This window comes from Lepidochelys kempii, chromosome 4 (assembly GCF_965140285.1).
Source record: "Lepidochelys kempii isolate rLepKem1 chromosome 4, rLepKem1.hap1, whole genome shotgun sequence".
NCBI lineage: Eukaryota > Metazoa > Chordata > Testudines > Cheloniidae > Lepidochelys > Lepidochelys kempii.
In genome coordinates, this window is record NC_136383.1 from 19,059,929 (window position 1) to 19,076,583 (window position 16,655).

A 16,655-nucleotide genomic window follows, 5' to 3' on the forward strand; every position below is an offset into this window, starting at 1 on the left:
TTTCAGTTTTGATCTCTCTGATCCTGGGCAAGATAGTGGAGCAGTTGATACTGGACTCAATTAATAAAGAATTAAAGGAGGGAATATAATTAATGCTAATCAACATAGGTTTACGGAAATAGATTGTCAAACTAACTTGATATCTTTTTTTGATGAGATTACAGGTTTGGTTGATAAAGATAATAGTGTTGATGTAATGTAAGGCATTTGACTAGGTGCTACATGACATTTTGATTAAGAAACTAGAGAGAGATAAAATTAACGTGACTCACATTAAATGGATTTAAAAGGCTGGATAACTGATATGTCTCAAAATATAATTGTCAGTGGGGATTCCTCATCAAATGGGTATGTTTCTAGTGGGGTCCTGCAGGGATCGGTTCTTGGGCCTACACTTTCCTGCCCATTTATAGGAGGCTCTTTTAGCCAAGTTCCCTTTTTAGTTTGCTGTTGTTTTGCAAGAGGGGATTTTGCAGTTACAGTAAACTCCGCTTATGAAGGATGTAAATTACCTCCCAAATTGAAGGAAGCATGAATCAGACAGAAATCTATTGGCTATCATGTAATCCGTACGCAGTCAGTGTTTGGTGAATGTTTCCCAGACATGATCTAACTTCCTTCGCTATAGCTGGTTGAAAAAGACCAATTTTTCATGGGAACTTTTTTATTCAATTTTTTTTTTTAATTTTCTTGTTTAAATATTTGTGGTTTTTGACCCCCCCTCCCCCCAAAAAAACCAAAAAAACCCAAACCCAAAATATATTGCTGAAAAGCTTTGTATTTTTTCCTTAAAAATATGGAAATTTTTGACCATATGAAAAGTTCCCATTAAAATATTTTGATTAAAAAGCCATTTTTTTGTTTAAAATGTTCAGATGGAAAAATTTCAACAAACTATATCCTTCTGTCCTGCTCCCCAAACTGCCCTTGTGCATTTACCGTTCCCATTTTGGCTTTCCTGTATATCAGCCTCAGGATGCCCACTTGGAACCAAGCTCAGTAAGGTGGACAACTGTGCTATAGCCCAATCCTGAAGCTATTCCATGTGTAGAACACTTGCTAAAATTAAGGGGATTTCTAACTATGGTGCAACTACAGTGTCAGTCCCTTAATTAGTGCTTTACATGAGTGAGTAAGTATTAGCATTCCTGTTTTACATGTAGGGAAACTAAGTTACAGAGAGATAGTAAAGTGGCTTGTTCAGGATCGCACAGTGAGTTATAGGCAAAGCTGGAAATAGAACTCAGGTCTCCTGATCCACTATCTGAGCCAGTGGACCATGCTAGCTTTCCATAAATGGTGTGCTGTATTTGTCATTGAGAAATCCAGCCCTGTTGATGAACGTCATTAATTTTTTTGTGTTTGTTTTCTTACAGATTTATAATGACATTAAAATCCTTTTCCGATACCTCAGCATCTGCACATGAAAAAATCTTTGCTGTTTTGTGGTATGTGGCTATCTCCCTCACCCCTCCAGTGGCGACATGTTATATTCTCTTCTCAAACCTGGTAGATTGAAAGACCTTTCTTTCTGAAGGGTGGAGGGTTGGGCTAAACTGATATTGTTAGGTTTATGCAGAAAAATTTTAATAGAATGAATTCTTAAAAATATCTCCTTTTAAAATGAACTGGCATATCAGTAGGGAACCATGTGTGTCAGGTTAAGGTTCTAAATCTCACTTGGTATGCTGATAATTTAAGAGTCCATAGAGGCTTAAGATGAGGGTGGAATGTGATTTGACTGACGAGGTTTCTGAGCTGTGTAATTGAAGCCGTACTTGAACATACCGAAGTCCGCTCTGGACACAGGGTATATTAGGCCCATAACACCTGTTAGGAGTTGCGCATCTACTTCCCTGACTGTTCCTATTTTTCTCTGACAGCCACTGAGAGAAGATCATATCTGGGACATATGGGGAAGGAAGCACAAACTTTCTTTAATTTGCAGTAAAATGGATGTATATGTCCTCAGGCTCGGCGAGAAGAATTGCTGCTGGTGTGGCGTTGAATGTTCTGACACTGATTCCTGGTTTTTGTTCACAGCATGCGCTGCCAGTCCATTCTGCACATGGCAATGTTTCGTTACAAAAAAGACACTGCAGTAAAGTATTCCCGAACCCTCAATGAACACTTCAAGGTAGGGTTTGATTGTATTATTGAATAGGTTTCAAATTAGAAAGATGGAAGAAGCTGCAAGTGTTCAGTATAGGTCAGTGTGAAACCCAAATCTAACTAGATTTTCCTTTTTGCTACAGAATTCTTCCAGAGTCACGCAAGCACCTTCTCCATGTGTTGCAAGGTATTATTTAAAATACATATTAAAATCTTTCTCGTAATGTGTTAACAGAAGCAGTTTGCCTACACATTTGAATTGCAGACTTTTTTGCAAGGGGGTTGAGTGCACTGAATCGCTTCCTGTTTTATGGGCTGGCATAACATTCTTAAAATATTTATCTGCTTCTTATTTCTTTCCCTCACCTCAACTTACAGAGAGAGGTTTGTTTGTTTGTTTTATTTTACAGACAATATAAACCCACTCTGTGTCATACACATTATTGTCCTATCAAAGAATTAGGGAAACAGAGAATGTATTAGAAACTGTTGTTTGTAGAGGTCCCATTGTTCTAATCCTTGTCCTGGGTTAATAGATGTAGAGGACAGATGTTGGATTTTCCTCCTCTTAGGACTTGTAAATGTATCCACTTCTCCTGTCATCTCTCCTGTCCCCGCATACAGATGCTGTACTGCTCCCAGTAGTACATGTAGAATTTTAGATTAGCTTTTAGCTGGTGTTTTGACACTTCCTTGTGAGTTGATTCCCCTGACAGAAACTTTTTTTTAAATTTCTTGCTGATTATTGATGCTTTTTGCTACCTTTGTGTGTCTGCATCAGAGTTACTTTGGATGTGGCAGCAAAAGAAACATAAAAGCTGTGTTCTACAAATTGATGCTCGACCTGATTTTCAACAGGCTGGCATGCCATTAAAGCAATTGCATGTGTAAATAAGGGATATGTGCCCGCACATGGCCAAGTGTGCATCCTGTTGGCAGCTTGTAAACAAATCAGGCATTTGGGCATACTCCGTTGTGGAAGTTGAGTGTCTTGAGTGCAAGCTAGGCATGCAATTCCATGCATACCTCTCTGAAAATATTTTGAAAGAATGCTTATGTATTAGAATATTGGTTCTGAAAGCACCATCACTCCTACCATGGCCTAGCACAGTGAGGTTAATTAAACTGAAAGTCTCCCAAGGAAAGTGATGGAAGCTCCATCATTTGGATAATTTAAAACGGGACTAGGCGAAGCAGTGGAGAGTATACCTTGCACAGTCTCTGGAGGATGGACTAGCTGACCAAATAAATCTGTTCTGTCTCAAGCTTCCGTAAACACAAATGCAGATCTGCAAAGTGATTTGGATTGAGACACAAATTTTGAATAGCCATAAAAAAGCCTAAACTCTTTAATGCGGAGACTATGGCTTCATGGAATTGGATTCATTAGCCAAAACACTTAAATAACTAGGCCAAGATTTTCAGAAGTGAGTACAGATTGAGTGCCCGACTTGGGACTCGGAGTGGATGCTCAGCACGTTCTGAAAATCAGATGCCTTGAAGGTGTCTTAAATTGAGCACCCAAAATCCCAAGTCACTTTTGAAAACCTTGGCCTCACTTTTTAAGTACAGTAATGCAGTTGGTGCTATTTATCTTGCCTGCCTTTGGTGGTGCCTTGCCACACCTTAGTCCTCAGCCTGGTACTTCACAGTGCTCTTGCTGAGCATGCGTATATGACACCAGAACTCTGTCTGATGGTGGGGGGCTCAGAAAAAGAGAAGTCTGGGTGTTTTGTGGCAAGTCATTAACCTGTTGCCTTAAGGCTTCATGATGTCGTCTTCTTCCTCAGAAGCACAGGCACGCCTTCTCCTCTTTCCCCGATGCCCTCTCCCGCCAGCTCTGTGAGTTCCCAGCCAGGATCAAACGCGAGCACCTGTGTCAGTGGAGGCCTTGGTTCTTCAATCAACACCTTACATAATATCCCAAGCATAACCTTTTCCTATGTCAACATCACTTCCTATATCCTCTATGCCTATGATATTTGGGAGCAGGCCGATGCTCTGGCCAGGAAGAATAAGGGTAAGGTTTATTTCCCTAGGCTTCTCCTTCTAATATTGTGCTTGTTTGCAGACCCTTTTTAAAAATTCCTAACACCTCAGCAAACTCTGTCTTCAAGAGGCACTTTTTAATCCAAACAAAATCAGGATTAAAACAAACCAAGGTGTTTATGGTACGTGAGCAGGTTATTGGTATAATCTGTTTGCTTCTGCTGTATGATGTTTGTTCTAATTAAAAGGTTGTCTTAGAAAGATTGATTCACTTTAAATTTCTTTTTCACTTTATTTTAAGTGGTAAAAGTCAAGCTCACCATTTAAAGGTGACGAGCAAAACTTTTTCAGATTCATGCACTTTTTCAGCTTATGGATTCGTGGTCCATGAAGAGCCACTTCTGCTTTATTGATTTATTTTTTGTCTTAGCTCCTGTTTTCATTATTTTTTACACTAAAAACAGTGGCTCTGACCTCTCCTCATAGAAGAACTTGTTTGAAGGGGCCTTGAGCATTGGCCCCTCCTGACATCACTCCTGTTTGGATGCCAAGCAGTTGCAAAGAGGATTCCCCAATCTCTGTCACACTCTTTACTCAGACATTATCATGATTAAGTGTGTGACCTTGCCATCTCTCAGCACAGATAGTGAAAGAGGAAGAAAAGCTCAGATTATGGTCAGCCATTAACATGGGGCTTGTGAGGTAATTTTTTCACAGAAACTCAAGCTGCTGAAGGCAAAGGGATGTGTTCAAAAGGCAAACTTGAAGAAGGAATAAAAGTAAAAAGTTCCATATGTCTTGTTAGAATACTGGGAGGACTTAACATATAAGTTAAAATGCTCAATCAGGCAGCACATGGTGTTAGAAAAAGCTTCGCGGCATTAGAATTTTTCTATCTAATGGACTGCAACTTCACAAGACCTCCGCTGTAAAAATCAGTGTATTTCTATTGGTGATAAGCCAGGACACGAGGTAGGCACTGTGTATAACTCAAGGTAGATAATTATGAGAGAAGAGCCATGGACTCATTTCATGGTGGTCTCTTAACATAAGGGGAATAAAGATTACAAATAGTTCTATGGAGTAAATATTTCCCAGGGAATTGATGTCTGTAAAGGAAGACAATAAATATTCATGTTGTCTGTTCAGGATATAATGATGCCATAGGAGTGTGTCAGAACTGAGCCATTAAGATCTGCCATGTAAACAATAGAGCAAAGGCTTGGAATTTGTTCTGATCTCAGGGGTGTGTGTCACTATGAAAATTCACCTGTATTTTGCTGACTTACAAGCCTTTGGGGGGGGGGAAATCCATTTGCACATGCTCAGCAGAGACTCGTCGGAGTTTGGCAGCTAAATTCTCCGAAGATTCCATGTGCACTCAGCATGCTCAAACCTGCACAGCTCCTACCTGCTGACCCGACTGCGCGTGTGCCATCCCCTCAACTGAAAGGGCTGAGCTGGACTTACACTGCAGTTGTTCCTTCTGACTGCCGGGGGCCACAGGAACGGTCCTTCCCTGTGTTATTAATGTCTCCTTTGCTGGTGCCTGGGCAGTGCGGAGATGGAGGAGGGAGCCTGATTTGAATCCAGAGAGGTGAGGAACAGGGGTATGGGCACAGGAAAAGGAGAGAATAGGATGTGAGGGCATTTCAGGAGCCAGAGAGTGAGTAGGAGCAGAGGGGGACAGAGACAAGCTAGGGGCACAGGGGCGTAAGGGTTCATAACCGCTAGATACACTCCCCTGCAGAACCTAGAATTGAGCTCAGAAGTTGTGAGTCTCTACATTGCTGTGTATCAGCAAATAGGTGTGAAACCCACTGGCAAAGTGTGTCTCACCCCCATTTAGTGATTGGCCCACATAAGGGATAACAGCCTGCTATTGCTACCAGTTACTCTGTTAACTCAAATAGAGGTCCGTGCTATGCATGTAAAGGTCTGAACCCTGTTGATGATGTTTATTGGGGGTCAACATGGTTCCACATGTTGGAATTTTTTTCATTAAAAATTTTTTTTTTTTTAAATTGCAACCATAATTTAGGTCCCTTGTGCATATACATTGCAATAGCCTTTAATTATGTAATACCATACTATTATCTCACAGGACCCTGGCCTCATTTAGTGCACAGAATGGACAGTACGCAGGAAACGAATCAGGGTTCTGTAGTGAATGAAGCTTTTTATCTGTATGGTGAAGAAGGCAGGAGATGAGGCACAAGGACAAAGGATGGTTTAATGGTTAAGGCATTTGAATGCTGCCCTGGAGAATTGGATTCTATCCTTGCCTCTGCCACAGAGTTCCTAGGTGATGCTGGTCGAATCACTTAAACCAAACTTTTCATAGGTCACTCATTGTGTGTTCCTCATTTTCTGGATGTCCAGCGTGAGAGACCTGGGGCCAGATTTTCAGAAGTGCCGAGCACTCATGGTTGCAGTTTAAATCAGTGAGAGTGGTGCTTTGAACTTAAGGTGTATAAAAATGCTAAGTGCTCTGAAAACCTGAGCCCGAGGCATATCAAGTTGGACCCAAACTTTGAGGACACTTTTTGCAATTTTGGCCTTAGTCTGTATGCCTCAGTTCTCTATGTGTAAAATGGGGATAATACCACCTCACTTCAGAGGGTGTGGAAACATACATTGATAATATTTATAAAGCAATCCGATAGTAAACCGAAAACACCATAGAAATGCTATGAAGAAATTAATTTTTTATTCAGTGCAGAGTTTGGATGGTATCTGGTAAATGAGGCCTGAGGCCACACATTGAACACAGAGGGTACAAGGAAATACTGAATAACTTCCCATTTACTGAATAAGGCAGGAGTCCTATGCAAAATATAACATGATTATGTAACTGAAAGACAGTATCATAATGCATATGTACAAGGGAGCAGATTTAAGTTGCACAAGCAACTTCCACCTTCTCTGTATGTGTATTGTCTTCCTATATGTTCCATTCTATGCATCCAGTCAAGTGGGCTGTAGCTCACGAAAGCTTATGCTCTAATAAATTTGTTGGTCTCTAAGATGCCACATGTACTCCTGTTCTTTTTATGTTTAATCATGTTACTTTCTTATTATAAAATATTTCCTGTTATTTCTCTTGTTGCATTTCTTTTCCCTTCAGATGTGTCTCCTGTGTAAAAACTGACTAATCACTTTTCTTTTTCCCTCCTATCTTTCTAGAATTCTTTGCCGAACTCAGTACAGCGGTGTGCACTCTGGCACTGAACAGTAGTATGACTGAACTGGTACACTACACTAGGCAGGGTTTACAGTGGCTGAGGCTGGAAACAAATACGCCTTAACTGGTGCTCAAGGTGGTTAATACCTTGAACTCTTTTGCACTTTGGAAGCCTCAGAAGCAGTCTGTCTGGCTGAATCATTGGATACAAAGCGCCTGGAAGGGAAAATAAAGCAAGATGGAAGGGATCTGACTACACTGGAGAACTTTTAAACTATGTTTCTAGGGTGGCACTTGGCCACCTTGAAGAGATGAAGGGAGGCCTCATGGTTGATGATGCCTGTCTTTAAAAGGACAAAGTGCAATGTACTGTCTGAAAGGTTCAGTGTGTTGGTGGTCTATAAACATTTCTATAAATGAATAACCAGCAAAAATAACATGTGAAGAAGTGCCGACAAGAAGGAAGTCCACCTCCAAAAGTTATTATGCAACATCTCAAAAACCACAGCAGTCACATGTCCATCGGAAAGTTCAGAGAAGTGTTTTTGCATACCACAGCTGCAATCCATGATGTATATTCTTATTCCTTGGAGTTGGGACGTCAGGGGGAGGACAAGATCTGAACGGAACCAAACAGCATTATGTTAAGCTAGAAACAGCAAAGCAATCTGCCTTGCCCACTTCCTAACCATCCCCTACTGCATTTATATAGCAACTGTTCTTCTGATACTCTTGGAACTGATTGCAACCACTGCTTAGCACTGCAAGTTCACTTAGTAGATCACCATTGCTTTGATATTTTTTTCTCCATTCTACACACACACACACACAATGCAAACCATTAACTCTCAAACTGTTTCAGTTGTGGTATTTTTTAGTTTGGGCCCCGTACGTCAAACACAGTTGGGTGGGGAAGGTAAGGAGCACGTAAGGATTGTGCTGTTTTCCTCTGAAAGGAAGGCAGGGAGTTGTCACTGTGCATCCTCTCAGATTGTTGCTGATTCAGTATGAAGGGGAGGGAAGGTAAGGGACAGTCAGAATGGTTCATTGTGATTGTGTAAACATTATGCTGAGTTGCAGATCTTTAAATCAGGAGGAATTGCTTCTGCATAAGGAGGTATCTGCTTTCACTATACCTGGAAAAGAAGGGTCAGATTTTGTCCTTGGATATTCACACACAATGTATGAGTATCTGAGAGCAGGCTTGGCACTGAAGTCTTGTAACCCTCATATGGGAGATACTCCCATTTCATGGCAAAGCTATAGGTTTTGCCCAGCAGCTCAAAATCTGTCTTCAGAGGAACACAAATGAGAATATTCAGATATTCTTGTTAGATTTGCAAGCAGCTCTTCTTTACCATAAGTTGTGTTTTTAAAGATACAGTTATGCAGATGACAGTAACACTGAAGACTACATTCACAATATTTTTATATCCAGTCAGATGGCAAAGAATTCCTATTGTGTAAAGCTTTCTGCCATCCTCATATCTAACAGTGTGCCTTAGCTCTCCGGTCCTCTCTACCAGCACTCGACTTATGCTAGACTGCTGGGAATGCTGATGCCCAAATGAATTGTGCATATTGATTTTACAGAAAGGAAAACCTTTGCAATGAATTAGCCTCTTTTCCCCATTGTAAAAGGAAGCATTTGCACATACCATGTATCCGTATAGAAACAGATCTATACATGTGCTGTAATGAAGCAATACTCCTTTTCCGAGGTGCCTGTTGAGGGTTTTAGGGTTCAATAAATTATAAGCAAGAGGTCTGAATTTCAAAACGCTGTTCCTTTTTAAAGCCATGTTCCTGACCCATATAAGACTGGGACAGTCCCTTGCAACGTGAGGCCCAAGAAAGCTCCCGTGTAGCTAGCGGAAGGGAAGCCTGACTCTTTGGAGAGCCTTATGAGAAAACGAGTCCCCACCTCTTGTATTAAGAGAAATAAGCACAAGAACATTCCGTTCTCTCGTCTCCTGTGGCTGCACGGAACCTTCAGAAACCTCCTCGTGTCTTACCACTTGGTTAAAGCCGTAGTTCATTTCAGGGATAAGCCCTTCTAACCTAATTGGGAGCAAGTTCCGTATTTCTCTCCCAGTCTATATATAATAAAATACATACACATGTACATTCCTTTTGGAAGGAATAACTGATCCAAATAAAAACACACAGTCCAAGGTGTTCATGAACATAAATTTTGTTCTCAGGAAGCCTGGGAAGGGCATAGAAAAGTCAGGCCCTTCTGCACGCTTCGGAGCCTGCGTTCTGATACAAGTATAACTAACAAGCTGGAGTTCCAGACTGATGGATTGAAATCCTCCTCTTCTTTTTGTCTTGCAGTGCAGCTTGCCTTAATGTCACAGGTGAGGAGGAGGGGAAAGGAAGGGTTATTACCACCCTGACTTAGGAATCAGTATGGGACTCTGCAGGAGCCAGAGGAGATGCTTAGGGATAAATTTAAGGATAAATGAAGACCGAGATTCAGTGTGACATCCCTCCTGCAGCCCCCTCTCCACCCTTCAGACAGCCTCTTCCTTCCATCCAACCACTTCCATCCCAACACACTCTCCCTCCTAAACAAGATAGCCCAGCCCAACCTGAAGCAGGACTTCGGTTGTGCATTGTGCTGAGGCTTGTTCTTTTGCTTCTGACTTACTGCTCCACCTGGAAGCCCTCTGATCATGGACCCCAGATTCCATGGGACCTGCCTAAGCCCACCTGTGAACACTTTTAGTAGTTGGACAGTGCTATTCCTACAAGAAAGTGAGCTAAAGAGAGTAGAAGGGCAAAGGCCTTGTCAAGAGAAGATCCACTTAATGCAGAGGCACTGCTGACAGCTGCTGCCTTACAGGATAGTTTATGATCAGAAATAATGTAGGATCCAAACCCTCTTGTAAAATTTGATATGTAGGGCCCAGTCCTGCTCCCAGTGAACCTGGCAGCAAACCTCCCATTTATTTCAGAGGGAGTAAGATCAGGCCCATAGTCAATACAGGCTCCATAAATGGAGAGTAGACAGGAGGGAGCAACTATAGCAAACTACAAATCGGGAAGCTATATTCTATTTTTCCCCTTTGAAGGGACTCTCTAGATATTATTAATTAGGAAGAATTGCTACCTGTCTTCAGCCTAGAGCCAGGTTTGAGGCCCATTTAAGTAGCGGGAAAGATGACCATTGATTTCAGTTGGCCCTGGGCCAGGCTCTTAGGGAGGAGCAAGAAAAAAATGAAATAGTATTTGCCATTGCAAAAAGAAAAAGTGAAGATAAGATTGAGTCCTGTGAGGAGTGAAGGGGCGGCAGTTGCAAGGCAGTAGCCTTCCCATGCAATATTTATTGAGAAGTAATTAATGTATTTAAATTGTCAAATATTCTATATCTAAGATGCCATTATTTAATAGATCGAAAGCCCCATTCACACTGGAGACATGGAGCTCTTCTGTAACAGAGTCAGAGTTTGACTGCAATATTGTTTAAAAAGGCAAAGTCCTTTGTCTGTCTGTCTGTTTTTGTTCTTGTCCCCATCCCTTCCCCCGTCCTTGGTTCCAGGTATAAATTTGTACATTTAAATTTATTTTGGGGTGTGTCTCCATCTTGTAAATAACCTTTTCTGCCCTGTGTGTGATGGAATTTCCAAACTGATTGATTCATTCAAGTGGGGAAATAAAATGAATATTAAATGAAGTAACCTGTTCATTGAGTTGCTGTGAGAGTCCGCAAGTTCTCAGCCTGTCGTAGGGGTAGTCGCTAGCTGCCTTCTCAGTCTGCATGGCAGTGTTTTGTCTCTAAATTATTTTTATTTAAGCGTAATTTGCTGTACTTGAAGATGCTGTTTGAAGTTCTCCTGTATCTAACACTTATTGCCCTTTCCTGTTGGATAAAGAACAGGTGGTTGAAATCCAAAGGTTCTGTGAGACGGGAGCATTACAACATGCAGACATCAGCCCTGCGTCCTAATGCAATAGCTGCAGGATATTTCATGAGATCTCTGAGCAGTCTGGTCTTTAATGTCCAATATTGGCTGGTTTGTGAATGGTTTGTCAGAGGCAAAGCTATGGGCCTTTTTCAAAATAGTCTAACAAACTAGTTAAGAGAGCAATAATGGAAGACCAGATTTGTGGTGTGCTATGCACATGCCATGAACAGGTTTCAAGGCGTGATATGGGAGAAAGCAGTGCTCACTCAGTGAGTAAAGGACACTGTAATCCTCACCCACGCTGTAATGTAGTAATATATTTATAAAACACTGTGGGGAGGAGAGTTCTGACCACCTCAGATTTGGTCTCCTAATGCCCAAAGTTGTGATTCTCATCACTCACTCTGAGTGCTTCCTCCATTTTCAATTTCTTTTATCTCCAGAATCAGTGAGAAAGGGAGTTTGTTTCTTTTGAGTGGCAGTATGCTTGTTTGTGCTGGGTTTTGTTTTCCTCTCTGTTTTGTGTTGAGAATGTAATTTTTCCTTGGAAGGATGATTTTTGCATATCTGTATGCAATATTGTGATATAATTCAGGTCATTTTTGCAATGTGCATTGCACCTAAGAGAATAGTTCCTAACGGTGGACCCTTTTTTTATGTAGTTTGTAATATGTAGTGGCTGCTGAACCCCGTTTAATATTCATGAGATCTGTTGCTGTTACAAATACTGTATATAGAAATATAAAGGATTTTTTTAAGCAAATGCATTTTTTCACTGCACATTTAAAATCCCAAAGGCAAGACTTATATTGAAGTAGGAAGACAAAAAAGGACCATAAAGCTAAAATTTCAGCTTATGCTACTTTCATCACAACACAGGCACAATGAGCCTGATTCTACACTCATTCATGTTAGTAATTGGGAGTGAATTCATTGAAGCTAATGTTTCAAGCAGTATGGCATTAAAATTGGGCCCAAAGATTGATTTAGACTTCTGTAGTCGAAGAAAAGACCCTGTGAAAAATTACTTTTGGTTTTGGCACTCCTAGGATGTATGGTGTAGGTTTGGTTTGATTTAGGTGAGGGGCTAGGATGCTGTTTCAGCAATAGCTATGTTCTTATCTGTCCTTCCTGGAGACACTTAAACCAAATGAAATGGATGATTTAGAACCTGGTTATCCAAATGACCTCCAAAAAAAGGCCCCACTCCAACTCCCTGTTTCATAAAGTGAATTGTTTTCCAAAGTATTGATCAAACTCCACTGGAGAAAAGCAAAAAAGGTGGGGACGGAGGGGTGAAGGAAAGGAAATGTATAAGATTAAGAAGGGTACAGATCAACTTTGAAATCACCTATAGTAAATGAGGTAGGAAACAGCCATTTTGAGACTTTAAGTAAAAAGCAAGAGAAGTCACTTGTACATTTTTGTTACAAGGCTTTTCCCCCCAAGAATATTGAATATGAATGTGGGGAAATTTTGATTCTTTGCACAACAAATTTTTGCTCATCACTATGATTCCCTGTAGCCTTTTATACTCCAGAAATGGGAACATGAAAGGCAGCACTAGGTACCAGTCTCTGAGAAACAACCTTCCACTGAATGGACCAGATCCTCCGCAGGTGTACATAGGCACAGCTCCATTAAATCAATGAACCTATTTACACCAACTGAGAATTGGATGCTATGCTATTTCATTAACTTGTGGTGAGATTTCTTATTCCCAGGTTCTCCATTTCTATTTCCCTCGCCAGTTTGAAGTCTTACACTAAACAGAGCGGAGGATAAAATGGTAGTGCCAGAACTCCCCTGCACTTTAGTATTATCGTACTAAACTGAAAACAAAAGATGAAACGTGTAGACTGGACAAAGCCTATAAATATGTACAGTGCAGAGAAGTCTATTTGCAGAGAGAGTGTGGGTCCAATCAAATTGGCCTGACTTTTCATGAGGGTGGGTTTCCCTGGTAATGTATTATGAAGGTATTTTAAAGAAATGTTTGTTCTTTGATGTATTTATTGACCTTTTATTGACCAAACCTAATTATGAAATGGTGTATAATCTATTTTGCATTTGCTTCATCTTAAAGACTTGTATTTTTCTCTTCTTTGACTCTGCTTGTCCCATTCCCTTTTTGGAGGCCAATAATACTTTTTGGCTGTGAAGCCAAACAGCTGCAATAAGTCTGAATGCAATCTCTGAGCCCCATACCTTTCTCTAAACACTACATTATCTTTTTGGCAACCTTTGCTTTGTATCCATTGCACTTTTAGTAACCACTGTCACCACCACAAATCAACAGGAGTCCTGGGCCAGCAACAGCATTTCTGAATTTGTTTTTATCTGCTTTTCTGAAGCTACGAACTGTGTGAATACTAACTGTACCACAATGCCATCTGTTTTGCATGGATCTGTCTTGTTAAAGTACCAGGTTATTTTCCCTCTCCCACTTAGTAAAGCAGAGGTTGACTTTTTCTTTGGGGCCAGTATTTCATCTCAGAACAGAACAGCAATGTTGTTTGACCTTGTTAAATAAGCAAACAAAAATGAAAAGGCAACCCGCCTGATGTCTCTTTATAAATTTATTGGTTTGTAAATTGAAGGTGCATGTCTGTCCACCGGAGCAGTGTCTGGTTCTTGTCAACGTTTAGATTCCATGCACGGTCTATCATAATAAAAAAATATTTCTAAGATGATGATCAAGTTTGTAAACCTTTTGCTTGCCACAGAAATCACAGTAAACTCCCTGAACTGAGCTTTTTCAATAGTTTTTCTAGCTATTTTGAATTACATAGAGAACGGTCTAGTTTTCTTTCAGAAAGCTTGATGCTCAGCAGCCAAGCTATAGCAGTGAAATGTAATTTTCAGAATGAAGGCAGTGGGGTGAAGGTCTTAAGAATAGTGGTTTTCTTTAGTTAAGTGATTTTTGTTACAGGACGATAGCACGGGCAGTATTAATGTTGCCAACGGTCCAGGCGGAGAATGAATCATGGCATATTGATAAAAAACTACTGTACATCGGGTCAGTTGACAAGTACACAGTCTTTTTCTTTCCAGATTGTTGCTGTGTGATTGTGTTTTGGATGTGCTCAAGCAAGGGGGCTCCTCCCTCTCCCCCATTGTTTTAGTGGGTAAATCAAGTGTTGGTATCACCCCAGTCTGGTTTTGTGCGAGTGTGAGCGCACGTGTTTAGTTTTTAAAAGTAAATTGTCTCGTTTATGAATGGGGAACACTGGTCTTAAAAATAACCATGTTGAATCGTCCTTAACCGTCTCTTCTCATCAGCAGTTCTTCACGTGTAATGGGGTACAGCTATGGTCTTGGAGCCCAATTCTGAAAGGTGCTGAGCTCCTTCAACTCCTGTCGGCTTCACTGGGAGTAGAGGGTGTTCGGCACCTTGCGAGATGAAGCCTCTTATGGGAGGATGTGTAAAGAAAACCAGAAGGGGGAATTGATGTATTTTAACTACTTCCAGCAATGAAACTGCATTCTGGGGCTTCTGTGAATAAGATTTAGCTGCCTTGTACAATCCTTTAAAGAGACTAAAACCAGATCTGTGAAAAAAAACTTAGTTGATCTGTTAAGAGAAAAAGTATGTGAAAGATTTCTCCAAAGAAGTGTGCCACGGATCTTCTGTTTGTTGTTCTCTGTATCAAGGATGAATTGCTGCGTGTCTATATATCTATATATATGCATATTAAAGCAAATTTTGATTTATTTGTGTTGAAATTATTTTGACAAGAGAGATGTCAGGGTGGAACATGTAAAGATAAAATGTGTTTAGGGAAAAAATAATTGGCTTTCATGAGCAAGTCACTTTCACCCTCTTGTGCTCCAGGTTCCCAGGGGTGATACGTCCCTACCTCATAGGGATACTGTGAGGCTGAGCTCTGTGGCTGGAGACTTCATGCACTAAGAGCAAAGCATTATTGTATCCTGTTGATGGGATTGTGCGGTGTGACCCCCGTTTTGGCTGCATGCATTGGACTCATGAAAATAATCAGAGAGATGAGTTTTACTGGGGTGATCTGATCTCGCCCAATAACAAGACCAGGTATCAAATTGCTGTTTCTTAATTTACAGTTTACTTTTAACCCTCCCCCTTGATATTTCAGTTTGGTTAGACCCTTAGGCCTCACTTCAGCAAAGTGCTAAGGCACATGCTTAGGTCCCTCTTGTTTTCAGTGGAAGTTAAGGATGTGGGAGGTAGGCATCTACATTTCTTTGAGGATCTAGGCCCAGGAGCTTAAATGTTTTGCTGAGTCGGGGCCTCAAAGGATCCTTACCCACAAGGTGTGTTTTTGTGTCTGTCTGCCTCTCTCTCTCTCTGACTTCATAGGTCCAATGCTATGTTTGTTGTCTATTTATTTTTATAGCAAAAGATGCAAAATAGGCACCTGTTTACATTTACCCAAGCACGTTTGGCAGTTATTTTAGCAAAACAGTCTCAACTAAATTAGCAACAACCAAAAACTAAACATCAATACTCCTTGGGCTGCCCCCTGCTCAAAAATGCCTGCATGAAAACCTAGGCATGGCAGCATTCCCTGAAGGTCAGCCAGCCTGTGGGTACTTTGGAGACAAGGGGGCTCTAAAGCTGAGAGACCTGTCTCTTTAGTTACTTTACGTAGCACTGTATGTGTACACAAAGCTGTACAATGGAACATCAGTGACAGACTTAGAATGGGTTCCCATCTCAAAGGGTTTAGAGGCTTAAAAGCACTGATACAGACATTACCAAACATGGCAAGTGTGTGCCCGGAATGGGGCGTGGCCTTTACGTGTGAACTCCTTACTCAAGAGGTTAACTTCTTACAGGCTGTGATGGAGGGAGCTTTGGCATATGTTAGTGGAGCCTACCCTGAAGGTCTTAGTCTGAAAGCACACATGGAAGCAGACATTACAGAAGAACAGTGGTAGCTGCCGTGGTGCCCCATCACAGCTACAAGAAAGGAAGTTTATTTGGGCGGCAATACCTCCTTTTCCCTCTCCTTTCTGGAAATTCAGCCCTGCACTGCCCCTGATTTGCCAACCACTTCCGGAACGTGATGGTGGGAGGGGACAAAGGGGAAAGCCAGCTTTCTGGAGTGACGTTCTGGTCAACTCCTAAGTGCAGTGACTTGGGTGGCTGTAATCTGCTCTGTTTGATTCAGCTGGCTGCTGTTCAGTCACCACGCTGACATAGGTTGTGTCAGGACAGTGCCTGGCTTTACCAGCACATCCCAGTGGCCCATGCTGGCTTAGGTGCACTGATGTGCACGGTTCCATTTTTTTCACTCTTGCAAAATGTGTGTGGGAGGGGAGACAATTTACTTATGGTTCTTGGCCCGAGTGACCCATCATCCATCAAGCAAATGAAGACATGGAAACATTTTCTTGCTGGCTATGTAATCGTAAGCAAGTCTCTCTGCTACACCCAGGCACAGTTATAACTGCATAGTTTCCTGCTTAGAGCATTAATT

General features: G+C 41.3%; 1 protein-coding gene across 6 annotated transcripts in view; it reads left to right on the top strand.

Annotated features, from left to right (window-relative positions):
• The window catches only part of AFF1 (ALF transcription elongation factor 1), a 167,801-nt gene extending 152,893 nt beyond the window's left edge, over positions 1-14,908 (top strand). For 4 of the 6 annotated variants that reach the window (XM_073340610.2, XM_073340615.2, XM_073340613.2 and 1 more), the window contains 5 exons: positions 1,377-1,448; positions 2,044-2,137; positions 2,256-2,299; positions 3,903-4,132; positions 7,288-14,908. In XM_073340610.2, coding sequence (XP_073196711.1) covers positions 1,377-1,448; positions 2,044-2,137; positions 2,256-2,299; positions 3,903-4,132; positions 7,288-7,409 — 562 coding nt within the window. In that variant the 3' untranslated portion in view covers positions 7,410-14,908. The remainder of the gene's footprint in view (positions 1-1,376; positions 1,449-2,043; positions 2,138-2,255; positions 2,300-3,902; positions 4,133-7,287) is intronic. The other 2 variants (XM_073340611.2, XM_073340614.2) reach the window with 1 other exon arrangement.
• The last annotated feature ends 1,747 nt before the right edge of the window (positions 14,909-16,655 follow it).